At 43.4% G+C, this 15625-nt stretch overlaps 1 protein-coding gene across 1 annotated transcript; it reads right to left on the bottom strand.

Annotated features, from left to right (window-relative positions):
* Positions 1-7965: 7965 nt before the first annotated feature.
* LOC311180119 (C-C chemokine receptor type 3-like) lies at positions 7966-9006 on the bottom strand (the record flags this gene model as incomplete). Its single annotated transcript, XM_084247780.1, has 1 exon — positions 7966-9006. The coding sequence occupies one exon, from the start codon at positions 9004-9006 to the stop codon at positions 7966-7968; it is 1041 nt and encodes a 346-aa protein (XP_084103906.1).
* Between the last annotated feature and the right edge of the window lie 6619 nt (positions 9007-15625).

The raw sequence follows: 15625 nt of genomic DNA on the forward strand, positions 1-15625 counted from the left end.
CCGTCATAGCACACATGAGAGTTGATGACCTGACGAATCTCACTGCTCTATCCCATCAGCTGCCACTTACCCATTCTGGAAAATGGATGGTGTCTCATCCATTCTCTTCATCACCTCCAGGATGTCTGATGTCTGCAAACTCCTCTCTAACACCCGTTTCCAATTCAGTTGATCCTCATTTATAAGCAACCCTGACCTCAGCCAAGATTGAGTATATGAGTTGGGTTTGCACAGCTCACAGAATGGCAGAAGGAAGGGCCACTGGACCTGGGGGGAGGGGTCATGGAGCCTCTTGCCAGACCACAGCTGGTTTACCACGCCACAGCTTGGTTAGCATCTGTCTATTTTTAAAGTTAACCTTTCCTGGCTAAGTGAGAGCTACTCCACTGGCCACTGCCTGATGCCATCTTGCCAAGCAGTTCCACTCATTTCTTGTGTCTTCATCTGACTTCTTAAATTCCACTTGGCCTAATCTAAGACAGGCTAGGATCAATCACTCTTGGGTCAAACAAGTGAAAGGGGAGATGGGAGGAACCTGGTGAAGGTCAAGTCAGGAATCCTAATGCCCCTTCCTTTGGTGTCCACAGCAGTGTCACTCCCTGTTGCCAACAGTGGACATTCAGATCCTTGTCATTTAAGGTTATAATTCGGGTATCAAAGTGCCCTTGCTTCCAGACCACTCCTCATCTGCCCTGTATTGCCCTTGCACACTGTCTGTTCATTCCCAGCCCCACCTTTGCTTGCCCACTCCCCAGAGCTCTTCTCAGAGGCGCAACTTCCTCTCTTTGGGATCCTGTCTAGCCCACCTCCTTCAGAAGTGTGTTTTGAACACTTAATTGACAGTTACCATATGTATGTTATATATATGGGGTGTGGTATATGTATAATCTCCATGTGGTAAAATCCCCATTATACCATATGGTATACACGGAGTGTGTGTGAATATACACACATATATTATTCCCAACTTATTTTCCTGTGCTACACATGGGGTCCTCCTGTCCCTCAGGGTCAGTAGGAGATATCCCAGATGATCAAGTAGAACTGTGTTTCCTACCTTCAGATGCTTTGTCCTGTGGATTCCTAGGGGTATAAATGGCATCCGTTACATTGAACAATTCCTAAGGATGTAAGTGGCATCCCTTAGAGTTTTGCAACATGGTTGGACAAGATCAGATGTAAGCATTCCTGAGTATCTTGCAGTAATACCCCCCCTCCCACCTACACACAGGCATATTCTCTGCAAACCGGATAACTGTACTGGACTGACTGAGCTCTGGCATTGGCGAAGGCCCCCTAGTGTTCATGTCTTCCATTGCAGGTGCAACTGGTTAGCAAGTAGCATTGAGCCAAGGGTTGGGGCACATTTGCTAGGACCACAAACGAAGACAAAAAGAATCTTGTCATGTCTGAAACTGGTGAAGTTTTCCTCAACTCAGAAAGCCTCTATGGCAAGATGGTATCAGGCAGTGGCCAGTGGGGTAGCTTTGGCTTAGCCAGGAAAGGTTAACTTTAAAAATAGGCAAAGGCTAACCAGCTAGGATTTTAAAAGCATATCTATATTCAAGTCCATATTCTTTCTGTGTCTCTATACCTATTTGCAAATTTAATTTAATTGCTTTTTATTACTTTGGTTTATTTCTCTGCCGGGATCTGGGTCTCTAATATCCAGTTAAGCCCCACGAATTCATGTGAGCTCTATGTGGACCTCAGAGAAAGCTGATATTGGGGGACTTTGAATTTGCCACCAGTGTTTAGCCAATAGACTTCAATAGGTGTAAGTAGAGAGAATCTATTTTACATGTCATATCCTTGTAAATTTAGAACTTAGAGGCTGAAATTCTAGTCCCAATAAAAACTCAGGCAGTTCTATGATGTTTATCATCATGTTCAGGTGCAAAAAAAGTTCCATGATCATTGAGATCACAAAAGGACAGAGTTCAATTCAGACACTGATGGATTAATCCTCATATGATAATCTAAACTCAAGTTGATTTGATACTGAACTCCCTCCCCTTCCCCGGCCCCACAGCTGGCTGAGCGGTGAACCAGGAATGGGTGCACCATCTGTTTCTTCTCTCTCCCTCCCTGGCATCCCTGCTTGTTCCCCAGCTTGCTGAGTGTGGTTTCTAATCCTTGGATTACTGGGAAGGAAAATCGGGCTTACAAAATGTTTTGCTTGACTGGCCCTTTCTTAAGATGGCTTTACCTTCCCTAGGACTGGCAGGTGTTGAAAGTTGATTCTTTCCGTTGGGCTGATTTTGTAGCATCATTGGAAAGACAACCCTGGAAAGGTTCAACACAACTCCTGTTATTTTGAAAAGATGCATTTTTCCTGGCTGATAACTTCCCATTATCCTCTGCTGCATTGGCAGTCCATGTGCACACAATTTTTGTGTGTCTCTGAGAGGCAGTCAGAAATCATCCAGCCAGCTCTCTCTCGTCTGGTCTGTAGAAAGAGCCCCATATTCTTCTCCAAAATCAACCCTGAAAGTATAGATCTTTCTCAAAGTCAGGTCAGTTTCCTCCACTCCCCCGCCCCCAAAGAACCTAGCTGACGTGTCTCTTAGCTCCTGATTTCCTGAGTGAGCCTCAGACCCCAATACCTCTTGAATCGTAGTGACTACACCATACCCTTGGTGGTCGCATAGGCATCATTTACCAGACATAAGGGGGGAGCAGGTGCCCCCATGCCAGCCTTCTTTCCCATCGAGGTTGGGTGGCACCAGCAACCCTCTACAAAGAACTCCTTTTCAAATATCTTCCTATTTTCATCAGTCCAATCTTTTCATCTCCAATATAGATGAAGGGAAGGGGTGTCGCACGAGTTGTAAAACATGCTTTTACTATTGCTGCAGAAATTCTGTATATGGTCTACCTCGGTTACAGCCTTGATGGGGTCCTGCTGCTTCTAGTGTCCTTGGTACCCACTGTTAGTGTTTGCTAATCGAGCAGCATTTGACACACAATCTAACCTTTTTTGTTTGGTTTGAACTCTATCCAGGATCTGCGTCGAACTAAACAGCTTGTCTACAGACCTTATACCCCAAGACTTCCCCCACAACCTGGCCTCTTCCATCATGGCTGTCATGTCAGAGCCCCAGATCCTGGGGAACATGGGCTATCAGGAGTCAGGAAATGTCTGTAAAGGACAAGAAAATATTTTGGAATATGTGGGCCATGCAGTCTCTGGAGTAATTACTCAACTCTGCCATGGAAGGGCAATAGTAGTCACAGACAATTCATAAACAAGTGAGCAGGGCTGTGTTCCAGCAAATCTGCATCGATCTGAAGAGAGAAGGAAAGGTGACCCTAACTGTTCCAGGGATCGAAGCCCATAGATGATGAAGTACAGAAATGAGTTTTGTTTAAGAGGTGTGAAGATTTTAGAATTTTAGCTCTGAAGTTTGAAGAAAACCTTAGAAGTTCAAGGTGGGAAAGGATTATCTTTTTAAAAAAGCAGAGTATGATGCTTAACAGAAAAGGAGGAGCAGAGACGTCTACAGTGAGACTGAGGTACGTAAAAGATCTGCCATTGTCAAGGTCACCAAGGCCTCCCCCCTCCTTGGCTCTCTGCAGTGCACTATTTGCCAAGGCGCCTTCCAACAAATGGAGCCACGTGCCTGATACCACTCATTTGCCACAAACCAGTTCAAACATTGGTAAATGTCACAGCCCTTAAGTCTCAGCTGACTGCACAGCTGGCTTCTAACTTTCTGTATCTATATCTTGTTGCCTGGGGCATTTCCTCCAAAGCAGGGAAGGCCCCTCTGCCAGAAAAAGGCAGGCAGAAGTGTGGGGAGTTCACATCACCAGGAGCAGCCAACAGTCTAGGACCCAGGGACAAGAGATGTGGAATGTGAATACCCAATGTCCCTAGCCCCAGGGTGGGGGCAACGGAGGCCTGTTTCCTGGGAATTCTGAGCTTGTCACCCCCACTGGAAGGCAGCTCGATCATATGCCCTTTGTCAGCATCTTCCTCTTCTTGTTTAACTTCCCCCATCCCTACTGGAGTTTCCGTTTCAAATAAACTCTTTGCTCTCAAAGCCTGGCTCAGGAGCTTGTGGGACACCAACCTAATCAGAACGCTACGTCTCGTAGCTTTCTTGGTGTCTCCATGCGCTCTCTGCAGCAAGTTGCATTCAAGTTTCGTTTCAGTCATTAGGGTCAGATGAGTGTTTTTTCACTACTTGGTGGTGAGTTTTCTAGAAATGTCTCTTGTCTTTGCCTCACCAACATTTCCCCTAGTCTGTGTTCAAGTCACGAGCTTGTTGACCACAGGAATATTGGTGTGTAGGTAAAAGAGATGGGAGGAGTCATGTTTGAAAGAACCACAGGTAGTGGCCACTAGCCACATACATACAGCCATTTATTTTTTAAAAGATATTTATTTATTTATGCATACAAGAGCTGGGGTACAGGCTAGAGGTGCAGGTGGTGAGAGGATTCACCAGAGACAGAGTGGGCAACAGAACAGGCAGATTGATTGAAATGCACTGCTGAGGGGAGCAGCAGGCAAGACAGGAGAGGTCTGCTGCACCATATGGGTTGTTCCCTGGCCAGCCGGGGATTGAACTCATGTTGCAGAGGCTGCAGATTGCTTCATTAGTGTGGTGCTTAACCCCTTGTGCCACCAGGGAGGCTCCTACATACAGCTATTTAAATCAAATTGAATAAAAATTAAAAATTTGGTTTCTCAGTCACACTAACCACATTCTAGTTTCTCAGTAGTTGCTAGTGGTGACCATGCTGGCCAGTGAAGACACATGGGGCTGGGAGCGAAATGGACCACACTGAATGCATTGTTTGCTTATGTGCAGCTTTGTGTGGATCACAAAGCTCCTAAAGGGATAGGGAATATGAACAAGCACCTGTATACTACACTGTGGTTACCTAAGGGCTGACACGCCTTACAATGCAAGCAGAACCAGTGGTGTGTAGTTCAGTTTTTAAATGATTGCTTTATTTACATTTTGGCTGAACCACAAAAAAAAGAGAAAGGGAAATTCAAGGTTTCCCAAATTGAGATTTATCTCAAATTGAGATTTATCTCACTTGGTTTAGTGTTCCAAAGCTCACATCCTGTGTTGCCCATATAGGATTGGATTGAGTGAAGAGCTTTCAAAGAGTTGTGAAGGTAAGAAAAGTTAGTCCGCTGATGAGAGATGCCAAATGGAATGGATGGCCAAGAGCATGCACCTCTCTTCTCCAAGCATTTAATTATGATGTGGAATGTTTGTGATGAGAATGTTTTCTGGTCTTTTTTTTTTTTTAAAGATTTATTTATTTATGCATACAAGAGCTGGGGTACAGGCCAGAGGTGTGGGGGGTGAGAGGATTCACCAGAGACAGAGTAGGGAGCAGAACAGGCAGATTGACCGAGGTACACTATTGAGGGGAGCAGCGGGTGAGTCAGGAGAGGTCTGCTGCACCATGTGGGTTGCTCCCTGGCCAGCCGGGGATGGAACTTGTGCTGTAGAAGTTGCGGATAACCACATAGGTTGCGTCTTTACCACTTGCGCCACCAGGGAGGCCTGTTTTCTGGTCTTATCGTGCAAGTTTTTTCTCATTTGGGTTTTTTTGAATTTAGGCTTTGCAAATCTTGTTAAGACTTGTTTTTGAACTTGGGCAGTGGAAGACAAGAGCAGTGTCCAGTTCAATCTGTGAGCTCCCTGAGTGCAGAGGCTTAATTTTGGCTGTCCAGGACTTAGCTGAAAATATGGCAGGTGTTTAGCAAATGTTTACAGAATGATTGAATGACATGACTGATGAATAAACGAACATGTGAAACTTAACACCTTAGTGAGCAGTGAGACATGTACCCTGTCTCACGGCCGATGGGAGGTGAATCCTTAGAACCGTTCATCATGCCCCTCCCACTCCCACTTAAAAAAAATCCATTTGGTAAACTTTGAATATCCAATGTCTAATCCTTTTAGATTAGAGTCTACTTGGGTCACAGGGGGCTTAGAGATGATCTAGCCAGGTCATGGAGTTAACTCTTGGCAGGCTGGATACCACATCTGATGACCAGGTTAGCTTTTTGTTTTTTAAATTTATTTAAAAGTTTTGTTTATTTTTTGAATAGGTAACATGTCTCCATGGTTCAAAATCCAAAAAGTGAAAAAGAATATTCAGAGAAAGTTTACCCTCCTCCTCCCTTTCTCCCTAAAGTCAACCATTGTTACTGCTTTCTTTTGAATCTTCTAAGAACTGGTCAAGGCATCCAAGCAAGCACAATGAGGGGTGTATGTGTGTGTGTGTGTGTGTGTGTGTGTGTGTGTGTGTGTAGCTTCTCCTTCTCCTCCTCTCTTCCTCCTCCTCCCTAGCATATGATACACTTCATTTTGCCCTTTGCTTTTTTCAATCAACCGTGTAGCATTCCTGATGCTTTGACTCTTCCTTCACACTCTCTCTTGGCCAGATTCTTCTCTGGATGCTTCTGGCACCTCTCTCACCAGCCATTGATCTTTCCTTGCCTCCACACTTGCATTCTCTCCTTACTGACCTCTCTGCATGGTTCTGGACCCTCTACCCCTCCTCTATGTGTGTCCAGTGTTGTCTAGCTTATGCACCATCTCCACTGTTTTATTTGCCTGCTTTAAACCTTTAAAAGCTCCCTTTGCTTGCCCACAAAACTCCAAGGGGCTTAGCTTGAAATTTATGGCCTGTCCCAACCTGCCCACCCCACCCTGCTCTCTACATATGTTTGTGCCCTTCCCTTTCCCCTTTGCATTTGCTGAAGTTACCTTTTCCAAACCCTCTCCCTTTCCAAATCTTCTGGTTGTCCTTCAAAGACCTGTTCAAAGCCACTTTCTCCAGGATGTCTTTCTTCTTCAGGTTCTGGCTGGGATCAGTCTCTCCCTTCTTGGCATGGGCATGGATTGCACTGAGCATGCACCTCTGCACTGGAGGTATTTGCTTCTCTTCTACCCCCACTAGATGGAGGGTTTCATGGGGACAAGGATGGTGTTTGTCGTGTATTCTTTTGTACCCTTCACTTAACCTAAAGAAGTGTTTGTGCATCTGGATCACCTAACACTAATGAGACTCGTGTTTAAGAAGACAGTGTCTGCACATTTCAGGTCTCTGAGAAGTTCCTGTGACCAGGGTCTTTATTTTTTATATTAAAAATACCAAATTGTTCTTCCATTGAGTTATTCATGTGAATAAGAATTTTCAGGGCCTCCCCTGTTGGCGCAGGCAGTTGAGTACAGCGCTGTGAAGTTGTCCACAGCCTCTGCAGCGCCGGTTTGATCCTGGCCCACCTGCGATGGTCCCACACGGCACGGCAGACCTCTCCTGTCTCGCCTGCTGCTCCCCTCAGCAGTGTATTTCGTCAGTCTGCCTGTTCTGTGCCCCGCTCTGTCTCTGGTGAATCCTCTCACCTTCCCGAGAATCTGGCCTGTACCCCGGTTCTTGTGTAAATAAATAAATAAAAATCTTAAAAAATAATAAGAATATTCAAAACAGGTGTGACATGCCATAATGTTGCCTGGGAGTACAGAGCCATAAACTAAAAAAAAAAAAAAAAAATCTTAGGTAAGGAACTAGGCACATTAAAAGATAAAGTGATTTATTACCTTTTGTTAAAGATATTTCATTTACATAAAGAGCTGGCTGAAATTAGGTTTTAAGTTTTAAAACATACAAAATTTTACCCATTTGTAGTTGCATTTAGTAATTATCTAACATTCAGGAGTGTTAAGATTCAAGTGACTCTTCAGAGAACTAAGCAAAGCCCTGCTTTTCAGGGGTGAAGATAAAATGCCCAAACATGGACCTCTAGTAAAGACTGTGGGGCGCACAGACACACACTACTACTGTGTACGTATTTCAACATCTTCAAGAGCGTCGTGTTAGGCTGAAATTTCAAAAGACTGATGTGGAAGTTAATGCAATTGACTTAACGTGTTTGATTCATGGGCCCAATGCATCTTCTTTAGGCAGTTTTCTGCATCTAACCTAAAATACAGCAGAGAGTTCCTGATCCGCTGTTGATGGGGATATAGAGCTGGTTCTTTCCAATTTCTCAGTAGGAAGGAAGGGGATGTATTTGCCCAGGTAAGTGATCACATGCCTGTGGAAAAAGTGGCGCAGGTACTTCCGGAATCTCTCTCCAACAAAGGCGTAGATCACTGGGTTGACGCAGCAGTGAGTGTGGGCAATCACCTCCGTCACCTGTATGGCCAGGTCCAGCTGCTTGTTTTGCTCACAGTTGTCCTTCAAGAAGATGTCTTGATAAGTGGAAAGTAGGAGAATCAGATTGTAGGGGGTCCAGAAAATAAAAAAGACCATCATGATGACAAAAATGAGCCTGATGGCCTTGTACTTTTTTTTACTGGGGCATCTCAACAGTGTTTTAATGATCCCTGTGTAGCAGACAACCATAATGAGCAGAGGTAAAACAAGACCCAAGATATTCATTCTCAGAGCCTGCAAACGCTTCCAGGTAACTTGCTGACCCATTGGGTAAATAGTGATGCAGCTAGTCTCTTCAAATTCCTTTACGGACCTATAGAAGATAAATTCAGGGAGGGCTGCTAGCCCTGCCAGGCCCCAGGTGATGAAACTGGTTATGATACCAAAAAGGACAGTGCGGGCTCGAAGGGCAAGCACAGCATGGACAATGGCCAGATAGCGGTCTATGGTCAGCAGGATGATGAAAAAGATCTCACCGTATAAGCCCATGTAATAAAGTCCTGAGAGGAACTTACACATGCCATTGCCAAAAACCCATGTATGCCACGCAACATAGTGAACCCAGAATGGCAGAGTGAATAGAATGAGCAAGTCCGAAACTGCCAAATTGAGCAGATAGATATTGGACATGATGCGGAGCCTCCTGTATTTTGTGAGGATCACCACCACTATCACGTTGCCCAGCAGACCCACCACAAACACGAGGGAGTACAGTGGGGGCAGGAACTGGGCCCCTAGCTCCTTGATGCTGACTTTTTCACACGGCATTGAATTCTCATAGTCATATGAGGTTGTGGACTCCATTGTTTCTGTGTCTATGACAGAAGAAAGAAAAAACAACCCCACAATTAGGCATGATCACCCTTAGTGAACCCGTTGATTTATTCATTTACACAACAAATCAATATGTGATAAAAGACTATACATTTGGAGATTCTTCAGCATGTATATCAGAAGACATACCAGCCAGGTTAGGGGGAGAGGAGTAGAAAAAAAAAATCTGAAGCTCTGCAAGTCAACATGACCCACTATAGGAAAAGAAATAGAAATGCTGTAAATGGCGGTGAAGAACATGGATGTTGATTTTGAAAGCATTTGAAGGGAATAATACAAAATGAAAAAGAAAACAGGCTGGATATATTATAGCAATAACTATTATCACTGTATCTTTTTTTTGATAATTAAAAATTAAAATTTAAGAGATGAGTAGAGAGTCTCAGTCTTTATTTGTACTTAAGTTTAGTGTATCTCCTATATTCAAAAAGATGTATGAATTTCACTTTCAAAGTCATAGTTATATTTGAATATAACAATTTTCAAATAATGGAAAGGAAAATAATTATTTCACTTTTCTATTTCTTTTTTTTAAATATTTATTTATTTATACAGAAACTGGGGTACAGTCAGAGGCATGGGAGAGTGAGAGAATTCACCAGAGACAGAGCGGGGAGCACAACAGGCAGACGGACCAAAGACACTGCTGAGGGGAGCAGCAGGCGAGGCAGGAGAGGTCTGCTGCGCCATGTGGGTTTCTCCCCGGTAGGCCGGGAATCGAGCCTGTGGCTGCAGAGGTTGCGGACAGCTTCACAGTGTATCACTGTATCTTTTAAGACAGTTTGCAGTTTACATTTTATATATGACTCTCAAAGTAATTATTGTGCTTATTTAAAAACCAAATAATTTAATAAATGCCCTTCTCCAGGACCCCATACCAATGTGCTATTCACCATGGCTAAGGAGAGAACTGAACCTTGAAGAAATTTAGTAATTTGTCCCAAATCCTCTGACAAATAAGTTCAAGAGTTTAGGCACACTCTTTAGAATCTATGTACAATTTCTCATCGCTAGATCAAATGCAGTAATTTTTAAATTTAATTACAATAATTACAATTTAAGCAGCATTAACCTAGGTTCCTTCCCATTTCCTGCTCCTAATGCTGAGATAAGCCAGTTAACAACAAGCACCTTAGAGTTTCTTCTTCTTAAAAGGGCTGAGTAGGAGTAGGCCAGTGTGATTCTTATTAGGTCTGATATTTTTGGAGCAGAATCTCTAGGCTGAGTGTCTGCTTGCCTAAAGATCAGATTTCACTGGAGACAAAGCAATGACAGACATGGAAGGTGTAGTGTAAATGGCTTGACCAGGCTTTTTGTGGCCCAGGCCTCTGGCTATCACCTGCGGCCTTGATGGTATTAATGCAGAAGGTGCTTGGTGCTAGTTTGTGCAGGGTACGTGTGCCTGATTGTGGAGCGTGGTGTGGGCATGTGCGAGTATGCACAGCTGAGCCTGGAGGCCAGGGCCAGGGGAGCAGCGTCACTAAGAGACTGAGGACAGCTCCGCGAGGGTGGCTAGGAAAGGATGAGCGGCACAACTACAGAAGAGGTGCGACCACGCGAGAACACGAGAGAGAGTCAGAGGAAAAGTGTAAAGATTCGTGGGGGGCTGGGAGGCCCTGTTGCTTGCCTGCCTCCCAGCATGCCCCTGCCCGCCCGCGCCTGCCTCCTTGCACGCCAGCCTCCCAGCCTGGTGTGCCTCTGTCCCTGGTTCCCTAAGAGAGCACTAAAGCCTGAAATATCCACCGAGGGCTCCTGACTCTCCTTATCCATCTGCTGAATCCATAGTGAGCCTGCCCTGTGCGAGCTGGCCCTGGAGAGGGCCACGGAAGGCAGTTCACCCTGAGCACCTTCCTCAGGTCCATCCTGCTGACTTTCTCCTCTCTGAGGAAGGGACAAGTAGAAGAACATGAATATGTGTCAGTGGACATTTCCCAAGGTAAGTCTTAGAAATGCAATAACTGGCAACAGTGGTAAGGAATTGCCTCTGCTTCTTAATAGAATACTGAGAGCCAGAGGGCAGCATTTTTTTGGGGTCCCATAATGCAAGTGAGAGTAGAGATGGGGGATGCAGGAGCCACTTCTAGACCTCCCACCAGCTGTAGGACTTAAAGTAACCTTTAATTCTAAGCCTCATTTCCTCATATCCAAAATAAGAATCATGATACCACTTAGTGTGGTGAGAATCAAATGAGAGTGTATATGAAATCACATTTTTAACTTAAAAAAAAAAACCTGTAAAATTGCTAAGGAGTAAAAGGAAAAGCAACAAGAAGCTATGTCATGAAATTAGGGAAAAGTAGGGTCTTTGGGAGAGAACTTAGGGTCTGTTGTCAAGTCTCTGTCTCTGTCCTGGTACATCACCCACCAACTGGTGACACAGTGGGGCTTTTAAGATGAAAGATGGAATTGGGGAAAAAACTTGATTTGTATGATCTTATCAATATTCTTCTTCCTAGTGGCATTATCCACAGCAGTTGAGGCTGACCATTAAATTGGTTAATGATTTTAAATTGCTTAACTAAAAAGCACCATAGGTTTAATAACCATCCCCCCATCCTTGACCTTGAAATATCATCTTTGTCATATTCTTTATAATTCCTATTCCATTTGTCTGCTTTATATTTCACTTCATTAATTTCTTATATCTATGCCAGAAACAATTTTAATCATGTCAGGAGACATTGGGAGATAGTGGATGAGAGAGAGAGAGAGAGAGAGCGTTCCTGGCAAACTGAAGACAATCAGGAGGCAGGGAGCACCATGTGGGTCAGCTCCCTGGCCAGGTATTGAACTCAGGCCATAGCGTTGATAGCACTGAGGCTTAACCCCTAGGCCATCAGGGAGGCCTTACCACCACTTCTTTTCACAAAGAACCCCTGGTAGTCAAAAGAAAAAGCCTCTGATACAGCAGTATCCAATAAAACATTCTCTCCACGTGGCATCTTCTGCATCTGTGCTGGGCAATAAAGTGGCCACAGCCACATGGCTGTTGAGGACTTGAAATGTGATAGTGCAATTGAGGGAGTGAACTTTGCATTTTATTTAAATGACTGAAAAGTAGCCATGTTGGGCAGTGCAGTACCAGTGCCCAGTCTATTGCCAGGCAAGTGACAGCTGCTTAATAAATACCTCTTAACTGGACAGAAGAATGGAGCAGAATAACTTTTACTCTACTTTCCTCAGACTATACTCAGACTATAATTTTACTGACTATACATTTTAAATTGTCTATCCGCATTTTCTGAGAATTAGTAGTACCCTGGAGTTGGCAGAACTCGGAAGGTTTTGTGTAAAAGACAAGTCTTCAGAATCATCTTAGTTCCTTTTTGTTGTTCTCCAGAATTTGTATATCTTTGGACAAAAGTTTTCTAATCTTTTAATTACAGGATTAGACTAGGAAATGATTTAGCTCCCTCTGAAACAGAAAAGTCTATGATGGCATAGCTTTTCCAGTAGAGGGTGTGTTACATGAGTCTCCAGAGAGCAGAAATTTGATGGTATTGAAGAAAATTATATTGTCACACATGGAGAATTGTCTGAGGACTGCTGAGTTGTATGAGAACAGAATGGGCTTCCCTGTCAGCCAGTGAAGACCCTCTCTGGAAATACACCAGAACCTCTTAAGGTTGAAATCATTGATTTTTTTATGTGACCTGTTTCCCAGCTGCAGACAGCATTTGCCTTTTAGGGCAGCATATGGGCTGCCTCAGGTGCCAATCATTGTTATTAGTTACTAGACCAAAGGTTTTATACCCAACTGGTAGAGTGTGGTTAGTTCACCCTAAATGACTTGGTTTCATCCAGCTGCCAGGTGATTTTGGATATTTTTGTCAACTTCCTTGCCTGAATATACATTTACTCTTAATAGTTCAACAGCAAGTGTTCCTGATTTTTAGTATTTGTATAAAGGTGACATGTTATTCAGTTGAAAGTGATGACCACAAAGAATGTTTTCATGGGGGGAGGGAGGTGTTCAGAGTAACCAGCTGTTCAGCTTTCTGGCCCCTGCCTGGTGTGTCCAAATCTGCCCTGCCAGGGAACGAGGACTTCTGCCTCCTTCCTAGGTACCATGTTTGTTATAATTGATACCACACTTGCCTATCATTTTGTATTCTGATAGTCTAAATTTTATAACCTACACCTAGTTCCATGGGATTAAAAATTATTTGAAAATATGATTCATAACTACTTCAGTATGCTCTATAGATATTCACAGGTATTTAATCATTGTTTTATTATTGTGTTTCAGTTGTTCCCAATTTGCATTTTTATAAATAACACTGCAATGAAAATCTTTCAATGCATCTTTTTACTACTCCTTAAAGTAGATTCCCAAAAGCACAATTTCTGTCTGTAATCATATTTCTAAGCCTCTTGATGCATTTTACCAAATTGCTTCCAGAAAGTGTGCAACAATATGTAGATGCTTGGCACTAGTAGGTGATGGTATCAGTCCCGACAAGCATCCATTGATACAGAGAAGATCTAAAACAAAAAAATTATTTGGCCAATTAGATGGGCAAAGGATGCCTTTTTTGTTTTAACTGACTTTTATTTAATTATTGTGGATTTTTAAAAATGTAACTATCAGTTATTCGTATTTCCTTTTCTGTGAATTATTTGTGTGACCTTTGCTGACTTCATTCTTCTGACTACATCTGCTCATTTCTTATTGAAGCATACAGTTCTCCCTGGGAAATAACTCAGCTTGCCCAGTTCAATGTAATTGTCACCACCTTTGAAAAGAGCCGCAGATAAATTCCAATGCCTGTTGCTTCCATGTACCAAAGACCTTGTATTCCCACTGCTCTCTCTTGAAACACCTGTCAAACAACAGTTCATTTCCATCCCCAACAAATCCAAGGTTTCCCAGATGATTAAGTAAGGCTCTCTACCCTTTAATCCAGATCCAGGAAAAGCAAATAGTCCAGACAAAAAAGATGCCAAATCTCAATTGATTCACTCTACAACCCGAGTTAGAATGGATTTTCATACAAATTTGAAATATATAGGTACACAAACGAATATATAATTGTATGTACATGCATAAATGTCACTTATATTTTTACTTGTTCTTACAAGCTATGTCAATAAACAAGAAAACTAAAAAAAATGCAACCCTTTCAGAGGGGCCCTGTTCTCAATAGCTGAGAAGCTGTGAAAGAAAGGAAGTGTAAGTATGAAGTATAAGAAGGCTACATGTGGTCTGATTGTGGTCTGAGTAGGAGGAAGGAGGGAAAATGGGAGAAAGCAAGACAAAAGTGGACAGATTTTGCAGTGAACTCTCCCACTCTGGCCCCCACTACCTGTGATATTGCCGTGGTCCATCCTGCCCCTTCTTCCTCGATCCAAGAGCGCTCCTGCAAGGTATTGCTTCTGCTTGTCTAGCTTCCCTTTTCCTAGAAACCTGACACACTCTTGGAAATCTCTTCTTCACAAATCACTCTGTTGTATTTGATGCATTCTTGCCCAGATGAGAACAAAAAAGTCAAGTACCTGCTAGTTTAGTTAAGTTCTTGCATCCAGTGATGGTTTAGGTCTCGCCCCTTAAGAAACAGAGATACTATCTGATCAGAGTATCAGTAAGCTAGGAAACAGCAAAAACTTCCCCTTTTAAACTGGCTAGTTTATCAGCTTTTCTTCAGGCAAACGTTGAATTTGGTGCAGTTATGTTTTATTGAGATCACACACTGAAGTTGAGTAATCCTTGAGATGAACGCTGCTGATACTCAGCAGTGTTTTTCATTCCCTTGTCACTTTTTTGGGGGGGTGGTGGGGTAGATAGAGGGTTTATTCTTTTTTCCCATCAAATTTTATTTGTTTGTCAGTGGTTTATATAACTATATCACTCAGAGTGCATTTTCACGCCCACCTAGGTGCAGATTTCACCCTCTTCCTATCTGCTTCCCTAGGCCCTCCTCTGGGGCTGGGGGGTAGCTCTTGAATGATTCTTTTTTTTTTTTTAAGATTTATTTATTTATACAAGAACCTGGGTACAGGCCAGATGTGCAGGAGGGTGAGGGGATTCACCAGACACAGCGCGGGGAACAGAACAGACAGACTGACGAAATACACTGCTGAGAGCAGCGGGTGAGACAGGAGAAGTCTGCCGCGCCATGACTCTTGATAAACATTGCTTTGACCCATGGGGATGTGGAATTTAAAAAAATCAATTTCCCTGTGAATGAAGGATGACCATTTGGGGCTAAACTAGTTTTTCTACAGTGCTCAGTAGCAGTCATTGGCAAGCACCTTGCACAGGTTTTGACAATCCAAGAAGACCTGAGCTTAATTTCAGTTGAAGCACCCACAGCTGCATGATCTTGGGTCCATCTCATCCTGCTGGACCTCAGCTTTCTCATTTGTAAAGTGGAAACAATAATAACTACATTATGGGGGTTGGCATGAAACCAGCTAAGATAAACATGGGGGGAAGTGCTATAGAATATATAGGGCATGGCAGAGCTGAATGCTTGCTCTATGGCAGAGCCGAATGCTTGCTCTATGGGCTGATGTGTTCAGGGGACCTAGCATGATGCTGGGCACAGAGCAGGCATTCACCTAATATTTGTGGGAAGTGCTTTGACCA

Source organism: Talpa europaea (assembly GCF_964194135.1).
Source record: "Talpa europaea genome assembly, chromosome: 11".
In the NCBI taxonomy this organism is placed as follows: domain Eukaryota; kingdom Metazoa; phylum Chordata; class Mammalia; order Eulipotyphla; family Talpidae; genus Talpa; species Talpa europaea.